Raw genomic sequence first — 18,389 nt, 5'->3', positions numbered from 1 at the left:
TAAATAGATAACTCTTTTTTCTATAAAGTATGCCAAAATTAAATCAACCATTAAAATTTATTATTTTGTAAATAAATATTGTTTTAATTAAAAAATGTCTTTTATTTATATGTCTTGTACTTTTATAACATTATCTTTCAAGCTCTCCTTATTTCATTCTTTGATTAATATATATCCAAGTAACTGATTTTTATTTTTCATAACTTATTTTAATGAGAGTTTTCATAACTGGTTTTGATGAGAATTAAAGAAGGGTTGTATAAGTAGAATTCGAGAGTTGACAAATGTGATATAAAAGTTAGGAGTGTGCAAAATTTGGGTAAAATCGAAAAAATTCGATTAACCGATCGGATTCGGTTAATCGGTCGGTTAACCAAATTAATTCGGTCGGGGGCTGTTAATAATTTTTTGAGTTTTCAGTTAACGGTTAATTCGGTTTGAAACCGGTCGGTTAACAGAATTTTTTCGATTTAACCGAAAAAATTAATAAATAAAATTATAATATATAAATAGCCCACTATTCACTCAAACACAATTCAACATAAACCCAAATATCTAATCTAATATATATTAACCCAATTACCCAACCCAACCCAATTACTCAACCCAATCATAAAAAATTACAAATAATTTAATAAATAAAAATAAAAATCTAAAACTAAAAATAAAATAAAAAACATATAATTTTATATAAATAATTCAGTTAATTTGGATAATTCGGGTAATTTGGGTAATTCGATTAATTCAGTTAATTCGGTTAATTTTATACTTATTTTAACCAAAAATTAAAAAAACATATAATTTTCGGGACCGAATTAACTGAAAAAATTTCGGTTCGGTTAATTTTTTTGAACAAATTTCAGTTCGGTTAACGGTTAAAAATTTTGAATGGTCTGTTAATTCGGTTAATGTTATTTCGGATCGGTTAACCAATTGAACACCCCTAATAAGAGTATAGTAAAATATTAAAAAAATAAATATTTTAAAAAAAGAGACACATTAAAAAATTTTAAAGCTAAATGTGGAATGAAAAAAAGTATACTGATAACGTACCAAATGCTAATAATTTATTTATTTATTGTTTTGTTCATTTTCAATGGAGTTGTTTAACTTTACAAGTAGGATTTAATAAATGAAGTATCTATTTTAATTTTTATTTTTTTTAAATATTTTCTGGGAAGACATCGCATTATTTTATTTTGAAATTCTTTTAATTCTATTGACAGTGCATTAAATGGTATAAAATTTTAAAATCAGAAATAGAAAAAATTGCATTTAACTTTTATATTAAAATAATAAAAGGTTGAAACCCATTTTTCTCAGATTTAATTTTGATCTAAGACTTTGAAAGAAAAATATAAAATTCATAAGCTTTATATAAGTGTAAGTAGATTTCTCTTCTATTTAATAGTGTCCTTGAATTATGCATGTTAAATCTCTCCCTTATCTAGAAGTGTTTATGGGTTAGGATGGGTTGGGATTCGCTTTGGACCTAGCTTTAGTTTATGTTTTTAATCACCGAATCGGCTTAGTTCATCTTATTTTACTGTTTAAAAATAATAAAATACATAAATATAATTTTAATATTTATATATTTTTATAAATAAATTTAAATAAATTTTTTATTGTTTTTTAACAGTGAAACTAGTCATTTGGACGGGTTGTATAGTGAGATTACTAGAATTGGATTCCTTTCTTAATAAGTGATGAAACTTTGAGTAACCTTAAGCGTGAGTAGGAGGCAAGCATCTATAAAATGGAGGAAGAATCATGCTTTACATCATATTCTAAGAAAATGAAAGTAAAGTAAAGCATTGAGATGAAACAAGGACATATTCATTATTTAATATTTGCTATAAAATCATACCCCATTTATTAAATTCAAGATCATAGTTTTGGTAGCTCATCATCAGGAAGCAAGCGGAGACATAATGAACAACAACAACAACAACACACCGTTTTTGCCGACATGGCGCCCTGCAAATGCCTACCGCGGCTACCCTTCTTACCCCGTCAGCTATGATTCTAACACCGTCCAACCCATTTTTCGTCACTCCTTTTCCTTTCAACCCACCACTGTATGTATACTTTTCTTGTTTCTTTGGTTGTCAATATCGTATCAATTTCAATTAGTACATATCTTTTTAAGTCTAAACTGATATTAAGTTGTATAAGTTTCATTTCAATCAAAATTTTAATATGTTTGAGCTATATTTTTTGTTCAATAAGCGGTAAAAGTATAATAGAGATCCTTATATTAAGAGTTGGATTGCATTTCACGATCTTTACTTAAAAATAGTTAAAATTAATCATTCTGTTAAAAATTCTATCCATTTTTACTGTTAAAAACTAATTATTATACATCATAAATATGGCATATCACTTGACACCATGTGTAACTGTTTGATTATTCTATTAGTCACGCTAGTTTTTAACAGTAGAAATGGATGAAATTTTAACAGAAATGGCTAATTTACTCTTTAATCTAACATATAAGACCATTTGCTTATTTTTTGAGTAAAGGGGAGAAAACATTACCTTACTCCCAATACAGGGTCCTCTATAATACTTTTACCCCCAATACCCCTATACCGTTTCATATAAGATTTGGATATTTTAACTAAATGTTAATTTATTTTTGTTTTATTGATTCGTATATTGAGTTGGTGTCACACTTCGATCTAGTCTTAACTCAATTGAGCAATTACTAAATACCTTTTCTTTTACAAAATAATAAAGATTGCTTGAGAATACTTTTGTCATTTTAAATAATGTGAAATCTCGAAAAATGCATTTTATAGGATTTAAACTCGAAACACCATAATTTTCAATGCTTTTATGATTTCAACTTAAGCTTCATGTAATATTTAAGTCAGTTTTTTTATAAATATGTTTGTTAAATAATTTTTTTACATGTATATTATAACCTAGTTATATTTAAAAGATTTGAATCTAAATAATAATTTTAAAATTTATATTTGCATAAAACATAATTATATATGTAATTTAGTTATAATTTCTTGTATATATCATATATATTTCATTATGGAATTAAAGCTTAGACTATAAATATATAAAATGGATTATTATCTTGTCCATCTTACTAGAGTTAAAAAAAAATTAAAAAGGATTTAGGAAAATGTCATATATTTTTAGGATGTAATGAAATAATAAAAAAAGAACACTTGTATTATTTTAAACCTTCTTGGAAAGAAAAAATAGTTATAAAAATAATATATAAAAATATCAATAAATTTACAATGATACATTTAAACATATCGATACATACCAATAACAGGTAAGAGAAAAGAAATAAGAAATGAATAGGAAGATTTTCTGGAAACTGCGCTTTTTTTTTTTTTTTTGCTTGTTTATGAAGCAACTAATTTTTAGTTATTATCCCCTTTGGTGCATGAGCTTACCGGTTATCAATTCGTGTACTTTCAGGACCCTGTTAGAGGTTCGAGGGATGATCCATGGCGATTGCTAGGCCTAGAATCACCCTTTGGCATTTCAGGGTAATTTACTTGAATTTCGATGAATTATTAATGGCTAAATTGTTAAAAGAGCCCTTGAACTAATTTAATTTTGTTAAATAAGATTTTATACTTTTATTCTACCTAAATAAGTTTTTTTTTCTTTTGATTTATGTTTAATCTAGTCCTTAAATGTTATTTTATGTCAAGAGTTGTATGTTAAAAGCCTTTTTTGGGTAAAAGTTAAGGATCAAAGATTTATTTGGCTTATTTGACTATAAAAAGTATTATAGTTTAAGGGATAATCTAAATTTTTTGTAAGCGGAGAAAAGAAGAGTTCAATTTTGACGGCTAGAGGTAGCATCTGCATGCATCATCTAATTCATTCATTTCGATTTTTTATTTCTTTATATTTAAAAAAAATTATATTTGATGACTACTATTTATGCATTATCACTACATTAAATAATCTTATATTATGACGGTGTATAGAATTAGTGCATCAAATGTAAATGCTTAGAAAAACATTTTATTGTAGTTTCTCAGATTATCAACCTGCTACTACTCCGGTAGAAATTGCATGGGTAGACACATTTCCAGCAAGAGCGGTTAACCCGAGATTTTCAGGGCCCCTTCCAAGGACCCCAACTCGACAAGAGAGTTTGAGATCGAACGAAGACGAGCAAAATGATGTTGTAAGAAAGCTGAAGAAAGAAATTTATAATCCAATCCCCAAGCAGATGACAAAGAGATTGAATTCGTACTATAGAGGTAAAAAACAGGGCAATGAGAAGAAAATGGAGATAGATGAAGATGGGAAAAGATGTGCAGTTTGCTTGGAAGATTTCGAGGCTAGAGAGCAAGTGATGGTCACTCCATGCGAGCATATGTTCCACGAGCATTGTATCCTCCCATGGGTGAAGAGTCACGGACAATGTCCGGTGTGCAGATTCGTGCTTAGCGAGCGGATTAAACGAACCAATAGCAATGTCCAGAATGTACCTGGAAACGACTTGTTTCAAGGAGAGATGATGGCAATCATAAGAGCTAGGGAGGAGGCATTCTTATGGGGCAATTCCCTTTGATCTATATGTATGTCTTATGTGATTGGCATTATCTATAGAATTGTTGCTATTAGCTTTTCAACTTCATCTTTTTTTACTTCCAATTGAGTTGCTTCATTCTAGTTCCTATACATAGATGATCACTTCCAATCAAAGTATGAATAGAGATGGCAACGCAGTGGGTGAGGCTGGTTGGTTTTTTGTTCTCACCAACCTCGACTCCAAATAGTAGATTTTTTTTTTCATTTCTGAACCACCCAACTTCAATATAATTTTACTTGTCATGAACTCAATTTTGAAAATAAATGAAATGCCTAACTCCTCCCTGCCATGACCTCGATTCAACAATCAACACTAACAACTCAACTTTGTTTTTTAATCAAAATGAAGGCCAAAACATACAAAAAGCATAAACATGCATAATCTAAATATTTGATTAAGTTAATTATCACACATCAATTGAATCTCAAATTTATTAGAAAATTACTAAAAACTCATTATTTTTATAAAGTAACAAATATTATTATAAGAGTTTTTTTACCTTTTTTTATATTTTTATATGAAATTTACAAAAATAAACACACATAAACTTAAGACATGATGGTTTTTAATGTCTCAACGTTACCATTTCAATTAAAAGTTTATTTTATTTTTATCAAATTTTTATACATATATTTGTTATATAATTTATTTCACTAACATTATGGTTGTGACATAATTTAGTATATTTAAAACTCAAAATTGAGTTAATGTTATATGTCAACTAGATACCAACTTATTTAAAAAATATTTTTACAAAAGTTGCTTTTATATTTTTATACCTAAAACCTTACAAATTTTTTATAGAAATTATATTTTTACTTAAAAAAAAATTAACCCACATTATGATACCATGATCTAAATCCAAGAAGCTCTAAGAAGGATGGGTCGGAAATGGGAGAGGCAGTGGTGGCAACAAGAAATTTAGAAGAGAAAGCTAAGTTTAAACCATAAGTAATATATTTATTGTAATTACATTTGTTTGGATTTATATTAACTTTTAATTTTATGCTTTGATTAAAAAAAATTATCTAATTCATGATAATATATAAATTCATATTATTTGTGTTGGATCCGATTGCTTCTCAAACATTAAAAAGAATTTATGAAAGATGTGTTATTTCAAACAAATAAGATTTGATGTGGTTAACCAATAACTTTGCCAAAGTCGTCATCATTTATTTTCCAAGCTTTAGCCTCCCAAATGTAACCCATACAATCACAGGGATTTTTTTTTCTTTGAATAACACATCTTCAAATTTTAATTCACTAATATTAATTTTTTTGTCAAATTATGCTATTACACCCTGTACTTTAAATAAGTTGTAGGTTTAGTATTTGTACTTTAATTTATTCATTTTAAAATTTTAGTCCCGACGAAATGATAACTGTTAAATTTATTAAGTTCTATTATTTTCAAAATTTGATGCGTCAAACATATTATCGCATGTGTAATATCATGTCAGCTTGCCATTTCTATATATTACGTACAAAAAACCCAGCTAATAATAGATTTAACTTTGTCATTTACATTAAGACTAAAATTTTGAAATCTAAAAAATATAATGACTAAGAATGATATAGTTGGAGCATATGGGCTAAATCTCTAACTTCACACATACAATAGGGCTGATAGTAGAATTTAACCAAACAAATTTGATTGTTACTGTTTGTTCAGGGCTAAATTTTCAAAAATTTGAAAACACAAAGACCAAATTTGATGAAATTAAAATAAAAATGCTAAATCCACAAATTATGTAAAAAAATGGTCTAATAGCATAATTTGACCATGTTTGTAACATCCCGAATTAGGGCCTAGTTGGAACAGTGATTTCGAGACCACAAATCTGAATTGGAAATAATTATTTTATGATTATTATAATGCCTATGATATGTTTATATGTTTGTGTAAAACTTTCATGAGGAAATTTTATGTCTAAAGTGCTTAATTTGGCTTTAAGGACTAAATTGAATAAATTGTAAAACTTGAGTTCTAGAAGCTTCAAGCATGAAATTGAATTGAATTATTAATTAGAGGTCCTTAAAGAGTAATTTGACCAAGTTATAAAAATTTGGACAAAAATGGACATGGTTAGGTAAAATTTCAAAGAAAGGCAATAAGGGTATTTTAGTCATTTAGTAATTAAATGAATTAAAAAAGGGAAAACAAAACAAAAATTTGCTCATCCTTCTTCCTCATGGCCGAATGTAGCAAGAGGGAAGCCATGGTTAGGGTTTTCAAGCTTCCATGCTCAATAGTAAGTACTCCCAAGTCCCGTTTTTAACGTTCTATGCATTTTTAAGTCTCGGGAACATTATCTTCTCATTTCTACCATTAGTTTGAGCTAGGGTTTATGTTTGAAAATTTGACCCATGCATGACATGTTAGTATTTTGATGTTTAATGGTAGAATATGAAAGATTAAAGCTTGATAAACATCTTTTACTAGGAGATTTTTCATGAAAACACCTAAAAAAGACTAAAATGTAAAAGTTGTAAAATGGGTATTAAACGTGTGATTGAGTGGAATTTAGGGGCTGAAATAGTTATAAAAAAGGTTCAGCTAGGCTTAAAGAACAAAGAAATTGAATGAAAATCATTTTACGAGCCTAGGGACCAAGTACAAATATGTGAAAGTTAGGGGTCAAAATGTAAATTTATAAAAATATGATTTTTGGACCCATATGAATAATGTGACTAATTAGTAATTTAAATGCGATATTATAGATCAAGGAAAACAAGATTCGGGCTTAGAATGAGGTTGAACAAGGTTATGGACTAATTCGAAATAAGTAGTTGTACTCGAACCCGAGGTAAGTTCATATGATGAAATAAGCAAGTTGTTAATGTTGTTGTTGTCTATGGCTGAAATCCAAATTGGTATGTCAATTTAGTTGTGATGAATTGATTTGAATATGAAAAAAAAAAGTGAAGTGAAATGAAATGAAAGCTTTTACTATGGTGAGTATACATAATTAATGTAATGTTGTACCATGTGTTTAACGCTTAAATTTTTATTATGGAATGTGTTTTGATTATCCCATGAATATGTGGTTGATGCTATGAATGGGCAATTGTACTATTGTAAGCCTGAATGACATATGGCCATTAAATACGACATCACGAGCAAGTATGCCATGTGCAAGTGAGAAAGAATCTCGTTTGAACCTTAGGAATAGTTTAGGATACAAGTGACATGTCACTAGTAATTAAGCAATCCGAGCTCGTTGAGTGGTCTGAGTTCATTATGGATGCGAGCATCCGAGCTCATTGAGTGGTTCGAGTTCATTGTGGATGCGATGCCTGTGACTGAACTCCGGGCAACGATCTTGAGTGTTCTATCTGTGGCTAGGTAATCCTTGAGCGGTCGGATACCTGTCAACTTTTGTAAGCAGCCCGTGTAGTTACACCTAGATCGGTTACTATATGTGTAAGGTTCCGTGTATCCAATAGTATTCCAAGTGTTCAACGGGTATTGATATGTAATGAATGAGATGAAAGTCTAGAGAAAGGCATGTTAAGAGGTATGGTTATATGATATACTACGATGAGCACAGGTATGTACGCTAAATTCATGAGTAATACTTCAGTGAATGATGACTTGTGATGAGGAAGCATATGTATGTGTATATATATGATAAACAAGTGATAAGGGTTGAATGGTGAACCGTCCTTATGCTTATGACTATGAAATTTTTTGCAATATCATATTAACTTACATTGTATAATTGAAGAGGGGATCCATGAAATGATGAGTCCATGATCAATGTGACAATGAAAATGATGAGTCCATGATCAATGTGACAATGAACTTATGTTAGTTATTATGAAATTGCACTATAACAGTGTTGGACAGCAGCACTTATGTGACTTTGAAAATCCACAAAAAAATTTTGAAATTGAATTAGAAACTGAATAAGATATGAGATTAAATCTTATTGAGTCTATTTTCACATAGAGGAAACAGTGTAAGCAAAAGAGTTTTATACTATGAGATATTTGAACTTTTGTGAGATAGAGTTAGGGTGATTTTGGGCTCCCCTGTCTCAACGTTGGAAAATTACTAGAAATTGTAAAAAAATAATTATGGGTTAAAATTCATACTAATAAGCCATTAATGAGTCTATTTTCAATAGAAATAGACAGGAACATTAATCAAAACCTGTACAATGATATAATTGATTTTTAGTAAAAAAAGGTCAAAGCTATCAAGTAGTAGAACAGGTGTAAATTTAAAGAATAAAATGTACTTATTGGCTAGACCAAAAATTCTAGAAATTTTATGGTAAGAAGATATATGAGCCTAGTTTCAGGGAAAATTTATGGATCTTAATTTGAAGTTCCGTAGCTCCAGATATAAATAATTTAGTAACTATGACTCGAGAAAATAACATGACCAGAATATAAGTAAAAGTATAATTATGGTTATATTACCATGGAATCATGTTGATAATTTGCTTATTATTTTCATATGGACTTACTAAGCTTTAAGCTTACTCCCCCCTTTTTCATTTCTTTAGTGATGTCAGGTTAGCTCGGGGTTGGAGATCGTCGGAGGCAGCATCACACTATCAAACCATCCCTTTTAGATTGTTAACATGTATAAGTTAAGCGTACACAAGTGAGTGGCATGTATAGAGGCTTAGTCTTTCAATATATGTGTTTCATGATTTGGCCAAATGTATTGGCTTATAATGATTCAATTATATATAGCCATGAGATGTGGCTTATATTGATTAATGAGTTGTAACCCTATTATATGTGCATGCACAAGCTTAAAAATTTCATGTGATGCGAGTATGTGCCTTGCTATGGTGTGCAATGTCTTAGACAAGCATGTTATTCTACGCATGTGAAATATGTTGGTATTTTATAAAGTTATGAGTTAGCCTTGAGTATGAATGTTTGATGATTTAGTTGAAATCTTTTGGTATGATGGTAACCATGGCATAAAAGTATAAGTGATATTATAATAAACAAGGTTGAATGAGTGTGAAATGAATGTGTTTAAGTTAGTATAAAATGAGTATGTAAAACACATGTATCATGACATGCAAATGCTATGCTTGTGGCCTAATTGAATATGTCTAATCATTAAATGGATGTCATGTTATATGTTATGGATGTTGTATAAATGTGTGAGGGTTTATGGTTGACCAAGGCTTGGAAAATAGCCTAAGTGTTGGTCACATGGGTAGAGACACGGCTGTGTGTCTCAGTCGTGTGGGGGAGACGGCCTTAGCACACGAACGTGTGACTTGGTCGTGTGACCCTATTTCATTGCTGACGTCATAAACAGAGAGTTACAAAGGCTGATGACACGGGTGTGTCCCAAGCCACATGGGCGTGTGTGACTACACGGCCTAACCCACATAGACATGTGACTCTCTAAACATGGAGAATTTCCTAAGCATTGTAAAATTTCCAAAAGTTCTCGGTTTAGTCTCGAACCAGCCCTGATATATGTTTTGGGCCTCGTAGGCCTGTATAAGGGACAATATGCATGTGTTTGAAAAATTTTAATCTTGGACGAAATTTTGTGACCCAGTTTTGCATGTTTGTGAATGTTTAAGTCCGGTAACGCCTCAAACCCTGTTCCGGCGTCAGATACGGGTTAGGGGTGTTACAATGTTTTTTCTTTGTTACCTCTCTCTTTTTTTTTCTTTTTTCTTTTTTTCATTTTCCTGATTCAATGTTTTGCTTGAACTTAAAAATATATATAAATACACACATTGATTGCTTGTCTTCCCTTCTATTGTACGAGTTTTTGTTTTTATTTTGATTGATTATATTAGTTTTGGTTAAAATTGCAAGGAAGAAAAAGTGATTGATTATTTTAACCCACTATTTAAGGAAAATAGATTATGATTTGGAGTATGTATAATGCTTAAGTGGAATCCAATTAAATCAAATTATCTTTCTTCAAAAACAAACTTTAAATGTATCTTATTTTGAAAATTTAAATTTTAAGTTACCTTTATTATTGGAATAAACTTTGATGTTAGGCCTCCACCTTGTTATTTTTAGGGTGGAATATGTGACCAAGGATATATATATTTTTACAATTCTTAAATATTTAGGGTAAACTATTTAGTTGGTCACTTAATTTTTAGGACATTTTCACTTTAGTCACCTAAAATAAAATTTTTGCAAATTCGTCACTCAATTTTTAGAGCGGTTTCATTTTAGTCACTCAAGTGTTAAATCTCTAATGGCAGTTAATTGTACACACTCATTTTGGCCACTCAACTTTTAGGTTGCTTTGATTTTGGTATCCAAATTTGTTTTTAAAGTATTGGTTGGGGTAAAAAATTTAAGAATTTAAGTGAAAAAGCGATAGAAACTAAAATAATAAACAAAAATTGTGAAATTGTACTTGTTTATTTAATTGCCAAAAATTATAATTTTTTTTTAGATATTGAAATTTTAAATTTCAAAACATCAAAATGAATGAATAAATTGTTGAAATTTTTTTATCCATTGATAACGTCAATCTATTTGTTACTGTAATATTAAAATTAATTAATTTAATCTTCCTTTGAATTTTAAAATTTTATTTTCTATTTCCAAATTATCCTTAATGAAATCAACTCAAATAACTCATATTTAATAATTGTTTACAAAACTTAAAGTTTTGTTGATTCTATAATCTTGAGTCTTCCATTCTAAGTTAAATGTAAGGAAAAGATACTTGTTAATTAATTGCTTGTTCTTTGTTTGGGTAAAAGAGTGATGAAAAAAATTATGAATTTTGTTTGGAATGAAAGATAAAATTAATTAATTAAATTAATTGGAATACTTTTTTGTTTCTTGCTTAGCATGAAAGATTCAAGATCATATAATCAAAAGAAATTTGAGTGTAACACCCCTAGCCCGTATCCGACGCTAGGATAGGGTTCGTGGTGCTACCTGACTTAAACTCAACCAACTATATAAAACTGGGCCGTGAAATCTCAAACAATTTAAAAACTTATCTTTTCACAAGCAATCAGTCTCATTTATGGGGTTACGAGGCCCAAAACATACATCTGGGGAGGTTCAGAACCCAACCAAGAACTCATGAAAAACTTAGAAAATTTCATACATCAAGGCTCCACACGCCCGTGTGGGTATAGAACACACGACGTGTGCTAGAGACACGCCCATGTCCCGAACCCGTGTCTGAAAACCTGGGCATTCTGCCAAAATCACATGACCCAAGCACACACCCATGCCCTATAACCGTGTCCTTTACACGGCCGAGACACACGGCCGTGTCTCTTGCCCGTGTACCACTAGCATGCATACTGACTTTATGACACGGCATGGGCACACGCCCGTATGGTCTGCCCATGTACTAAAATGACTTTAAAGTTTTAAGTGTAGGGGACGCACGACCATAACACAACCCATGGGCGTAAGCCGTGTGTCACACATGGCCTAGACACACGCCCGTGTGTCTTACCTATGTGGACAAACTAGGCTATTTCCCAAGCCATTTTGTCACCCATTTTGCACAACCTACATAAGATCATGTCAATATACAAATTTCATCACAATGGACACCAATTCATCCATAGAAAGAACATTATATGCATTCATCAAAATGAATAATAGCCATTATTCTAGGCTTGAAACAAAATGAAGGGCTTTTAACTTAGTCAAAATACAACCAATTTCTCATTAAGTCAAACATCCTAGTCTAGCCCTATACATGCCATTATGTCAAAATAGAAGTTTTCACAAATACCCAAAACAGGATTAGGTCGATAGTGTGATCAACGCTCCAACTGTCTTCCAATCTTTAAGAGTCCACGAGTACTGAAAAATAGTGGGAAAATAAAAGGGGGTAAGCATTAACATGCTTAGTAAGTCTGGATAACGGGAAAGTAAACTTACCGATTATTTAGCATGTAACCATAATAAACGCTTCATCCAAACAAGTATAGAATAGATTTCCTATCACATGCACTCAACCACTAGTTAGTCTTATAGCATGACAAGATAATAGTATATCTAGATGAGCTCATCACATCATTATTCCCAAATTTACATCTTATGTTGATCCCATTGAATTTCTTGGTTTTCCGATGGATATCTCATTTCCCGTCAATTCATACAAGTGATCATTTTAAGTACGCACTCCCGTGAACCTCGCATCTTATGACGAAATTGCCAAATCAGGCTAAATTCCCCGTAATACAAACTCATAGAGTAAATGTCGAGATTACCAGTCCAGGCTAAATCCCCTTATAATGACATACTCTAATGGGCTCGGATCTAAATTACCAGTCCAGGCTAAATTCATATCCTATCTCGGGTTACCCGTCCGGGCTAAATCCCTAAAGCACACATATTCTTCGGGAGGCTAGATCATTTTGAGATCACCCGTCCGGGCCAGATCCCTTTCACCGTTAATTCATTTTCGAGATATTCCATCGAGTAACCCTATTCATTCAACCGGGACATTCTTGTATGCATTTTGATTATTTTATTTCATCTCATAAATTATCATGCAATAGGAAATTATTACATTTATGCAATCAAAAATATACATTTTAAGTATATTAGAGTCTACTTTGAGTTATTCGAACTTACCTGGTGATTGTTTCAGATTTGAGCTTTTATCACTTTGAAACCTTCCGTTTCCCTCGGTCAACTTCCGGATTTGGCCTCTCGGGGTCTATATAACAGCAAAAATAACTTTATCAATACACATTTTATTTCTTTTTAGTCCATACCTCATCCTAGGGCAAAAATGATCAATTTGCCCTCGAATTTTGCTAACTTTACGATTTTGCCCTTAGGTTTGTAATTCGATTTTCATCAAAATTTCCAATCATTCAAGCCTTGAAATTTCCAATCATTCAAGCCTAACCTAATAATATTTATACTTATGATCTCTAACAAACCCATCTATATCATTCATTTTTACCAATTTCGCAAACCTTACAAAATAGTCCAATTAGGTGTTTTCATGCTAACACCTTCCATGAAAGTTGTTTATCTAACAACTAAGACTCATATTATTTCATTAAAACTCAGCAAACCTCATAAACCCTTTCATGGAAACTCCCTAGGACTTTTACCTTTTTGCAAAATAGTCCCTTTATTAGAAAGCTCATGCAAATGGGATTCCAAAAGTACAAAAATTATCTAGAAAATCACTTACTTGTGCGAGTAATGAGTTGCTGCAATTTAAATCTTCAAAAACCCTTCTCTTGCTGATAATTTCGATGGAGAAATGGAGAAGATGAAGTATGATATCATCTTTTTTTTTATATAATACAAGTCAAATAAGCCCACTTAATTCACCTAACCTAAATTTTTTTTGTCTCCTATACTACTATGGCCGACCACCCTTGTTTTTAAGGGGTTAATTACTCTTTAAAAGCCTCCAAAATTAGTCCATACAATTTAACACTCTTTAGCCATCAATTTGGGACTTATGCACTTTATGCGATTTAGTCATTTTTCGCAATTGGACTCAAAATCGCTAAAATTAATTCATCAAAATTTTCATGCATCTATATAATTATGCTAGTACACCAAAATTATTAATAAAATAATTTTATTAGCCTCAGGTTCGTGGTCTCGAAACCACTATTTCGACTAGGGCCTATTTTGGGATGTTACAATTCTTCCTTCCTTTAGGGACTTTCGTCCTCGAAAGTCTTACTAGAAATTAAATTCGGGTACTGTTTCTTCATGACTTCTTCAAGCTCCCAAGTGGCTTCTTCCACCCCATGCCTATGCCATAACACTTTCACCAAGGCTACATTCTTGTTCATCAACTGTTTGATTTCCCGAGCCAAAATCTTGACCGGTTCTTCACCATAGGTCATATCCGGTCTAATCTCGACTTCTGTTAGAGAAATCACGTGAGAGGTGTCTGATTGGCCTAATACAGGCGCTTTCGTCAATAACGCTTTCAATCTATCAAAACTCTATTGGCATTTATCAGTCCACTCGAATTTCACTTCTTTTTGCAACAATCAAGTCATCGGAGAAGCTATCATTGAGAACCCTTTAACAAATCTCCAATAATATCCTACTAGTCCCATAAAACTTCTGACTTTTGAAACATTCTTCGGTGGCTTCCAGCTTACGATGGCTGAAATTTTGTTCGAGTCTACCTGAATACCTTCTGCAAATTCAACATGTCCAAGGAAACTAACTTCTCGTAGCCAGAATTCACATTTACTGAATTTAGCATAGAGCTGTTTCTCACGTAGAGTTTGCAAAAAAATTCTCAAATGTTCAGCATGCTCATTCACATCCCGAGAGTAAACCAAAATATCATTAATAAAAACAACCACGAACCTGTCCAGGTATAGTCTAAAAATTCTGTTTATTAAATCCATAAATACCATCAGGGCATTTGTTAATCTGAATGGCATCACCAAAAACTTATAATGCCCATATCTGGTTCTGAAAGCTATCTTCGGCACATCTAAATATTTTACTCGCAACTGATAGTAACCAGATCGTAAATCAATTTTCGAAAATACAGTGGCACCTCTTAATTGATCAAACAAGTCATCTATACGAGGCAACGTATATTTATTCTTAACTGTGACTTTATTAAGCTGTCTATAATCAATGCATAATCTCAATGATCCATCTTTCTTTTTTACAAACAATACCAGTGCACCCCATGGTGAAAAGCTAGGTCGAGCAAATCCTTTATCAATTAACTCTTACAACTGTACCTTCAATTCTTTCAATTCAATAGGAGCCATTCTATAAGGTGTTATAGATATCGGCGTCGTCTCTGGTACAGGGTCTATGGAAAATTCCACCTCTCTAGCTGGAGGTAAACCAAGTAGTTTTTCTGGAAATACCTCAGGAAACTCACAAACAATCGACACCGACTGAATTTTCAACTTTGATACTTTGGTATCCTATACAATAGTAAGATAAGCCTCATACCCTTTCTTAATATATCTCTGTACTGATATTGCTAAAATCACATTAGGTAATCCATCTAGTTTCTCAGATTCAACCTAGAGTAACTCACAATTCTGACACATCAATACAATGTATTTATGCTTACAATTTACCACCGCATCATGTTGGGTTAACCAATCCATTCCTAATATTACATCAAATTCATCAAAGGGTAACAACATCAAATTAGCCAAAAAACGATAACCCTCTATCATCAATGGGAAATTTTTACAAATTTTATCTGCCATAACATGCTGACCTAAGGGGTTTGAAACTTTAACCACAAATTCGGTGAATTCAACAATCATATATTTATCAGATACAAATTTTGTGCATATATATGAGTGTGTAGAACCAGGATCAATCAAAGCAATAATATCAGTACTAAGTAAAGAAAATGTACTAGTGATAACATCTGGTGCTGAAGCTGTAATAACCCATTTTTCAGTGAAATCGGAATAGTGGTTTGGGACCATAAATCCGACCCAAAATATACTTTATTTTTATTTTATCATATGGCACGTATATGTTAGAAATGATGTGTGAAAATTTTGATATGAAAATTTTATCGATTAAATGTTTGGTTACGAGAAGGACTAAATTGCATAAAATGCGAAAATGGAATCCTAATAGCTATAAGGATCAAATAGCTATGGAATTCAAAACTTAAGGTCCTTATATAATAATTAAACCATTAAGAAAAGTATGTAGATTTTTCTTGGTGACTCATCCATGGAATTATGGAAAAGGGCAAGGACTAAATTGAAAATACCAAAATACTTAATTAATTAAAAGATGAAAAGAAATAAATCATATTACTTTCATCATCTTCAACCTAAAACACATGGAAACCCTAGGAGAGAGAAAACAAACTTTCAAGGCCTAATTGGGTAAGTTCTCTTGTCCCATTTTTAGTAATTTTGGTATTTTTAAAATTGGGATAGCTTAATATCTCTATTTGAGGGATTAATTTGAAAAGTTATCAAGGTATGAAAATGGGTCATGGATGTATTATGCTGTAAATTAGAAATTTATGGTAGAAAATGAAAGATTATTAATAGATAAATAACTTTTACAAAGTGATTTTTGATGAAAACATGATTTAGTGACCAAAATGAAAATTTGTAAAATTTGATGTAAAATTCTGAAATTTTATGCACACATGTGCTGGAAAATTTGTAATGGGGCTTTGGTTAGGCTTGGAATAGGGAGTAATGTAAAAGCTCGATTTTAGCTAAATTGGAACAGTGGTTTTAGAACCACAAATCTGAGGTTAGAAAATTATCTTAATTTTAATTTTGGTATTTATAGCACATGAATATATATGTGTGAAAGTTTCGTGAAATAATTTTAGCGTTTGAATGCTTAATTTGATAAAAGGACTAAATCGCTAAAATGAAAAAGTTGCATTTTATTTGTTTAAGTGCATAATTGCAATGACTTATTAAATAAAAGGTCCTTATGATGTTATTAGACCATTGATAGTGGAAATTGACAAAGATGGCCTTATATTTAATGATTTAAATGTTTATAAACCAAGATTAATTTAGTAATTTATGAATTTAGTATAATAAAACAAAACAAAATTTAAAATGGTTGTCATCTTCTTTAATTTACAACCGAAATAAAAGAAAGAAAAGAAGGTTGAGAGAATTTTAGGGTTCGACCCTTATTGGTCTTTATTAAGGTATGTTCTTTGCTCGATTTTTGATGATTTTTACGTTTTTAAAATCATTATTTTTTGTTCTAGCTAGCCCACGCTTTAATTTTTGAATTTGTTAATGAATTCTTGAAGTGCAATTGATGAATGTTTGAGGTTTTGAATGTTTTATGATGAAAAAATGTATTTTTTTGATAGTTACACAAGTTTTGTTAAATGATTTTAGTTAAAAATGCATTTTAGGGATTTAATTATGAAAAGTGTAAATTGGGTGGATAAAATGTGAAATAAATGAAAGTTTTGGGCTTCTAGGAACTTATATGAAATTCGGCCAAGCATGAATCTTATTGAATTTGTGAATTTTTGTGTATTTGTGAAATAGGGACTAAATTGTAAACATGTGGAACTTTATGGGCTAAAGTGTAAAAAAGCCCAAATATGTGTTTGTGGACTGAATTGAGTGATTTGATGAATAAAGAAGTTAATTTTGAATGTATATAGATCAAGAACGAAAGAAATCAAAATTAGATTGAGGAAAATCAAAGGTTATCGAATAGTCGATCTAGTCCGTTTATCCCGAATACAAGGTAAGCTCATATGCAAATAAATGTCTTTAAATTGAATTATATATTTTTAACTATCATTGAACTACTATGAATATTGAATGATCAAGTATGAGCAAGAATCGATAGGGTTACAATATCCGAAAGTCCTATACGAACCTTAGAAATAGTATAGGATACGAATGTCATGATATTAAGATTAACGAGATGTGATTATGTGTAAGACCATGTATGGGACATTGGCCTCATTATGTGATTACGTGTAAGACTATGTCTAGGACATTGGCATCGTTATTTGATTTCGTGTAAGACCATAGCTGGGCTATCGGCATCAATATGTGATAACATGTAAGACCATATCTGGGATATGGCATTGTACGAGCTTTATATGATTTTTGAGTATCCTTAACAATTCCAAAAGGTTCAACTGGCAAAGTCAAGTCGAGAAAGAATGTGTGAATGAGTTAAGTGACTCAAGTATGTATGAGATTCATACAAGTATTGAAAAGGGAAGTATTTGATGAATTCACTTATGATATTGAATATGTATACTTTGAGAAAGATTTGTAAGCTTATATATACTTACTCATAGTTTGCCTATGGATGGAAATGATGTTGATTCATGTGGTAATTTTATTTGTATATGGCTTACTAAGCT

The 18,389-nt window shown here is 31.1% G+C and overlaps 1 protein-coding gene across 1 annotated transcript; it reads left to right on the top strand.

Annotated features, from left to right (window-relative positions):
• The first annotated feature begins 1,782 nt into the window (after nt 1–1,782).
• On the top strand, nt 1,783–4,669 carry LOC107959990 (uncharacterized). The gene is made up of 3 exons (XM_016896183.2): nt 1,783–2,078; nt 3,448–3,518; nt 4,015–4,669. The coding sequence occupies exons 1-3, from the start codon at nt 1,932–1,934 to the stop codon at nt 4,559–4,561; spliced, it is 765 nt and encodes a 254-aa protein (XP_016751672.1). The 5' UTR covers nt 1,783–1,931; the 3' UTR covers nt 4,562–4,669.
• The last annotated feature ends 13,720 nt before the right edge of the window (nt 4,670–18,389 follow it).

This window comes from Gossypium hirsutum, chromosome A05, assembly GCF_007990345.1.
Source record: "Gossypium hirsutum isolate 1008001.06 chromosome A05, Gossypium_hirsutum_v2.1, whole genome shotgun sequence".
Taxonomy (NCBI): Eukaryota; Viridiplantae; Streptophyta; class Magnoliopsida; order Malvales; family Malvaceae; genus Gossypium; species Gossypium hirsutum.
The sequence above is the reverse complement of the archived record's forward strand: the minus strand, read 5'-3'. Positions and strand labels throughout refer to the sequence as shown.

Excerpts from the sequence above, each read along its gene's own strand:
- LOC107959990 (XM_016896183.2), top strand. The coding sequence starts at position 1,932 with ATGAACAACAACAACAACAACACACCGTTTTTGCCGACATGGCGCCCT. Across the intron at positions 2,079-3,447 it reads TTTCCTTTCAACCCACCACT|GACCCTGTTAGAGGTTCGAG; the intron begins GTATGTATACTT and ends GTGTACTTTCAG. Across the intron at positions 3,519-4,014 it reads TCACCCTTTGGCATTTCAGG|TTTCTCAGATTATCAACCTG; the intron begins GTAATTTACTTG and ends ATTTTATTGTAG.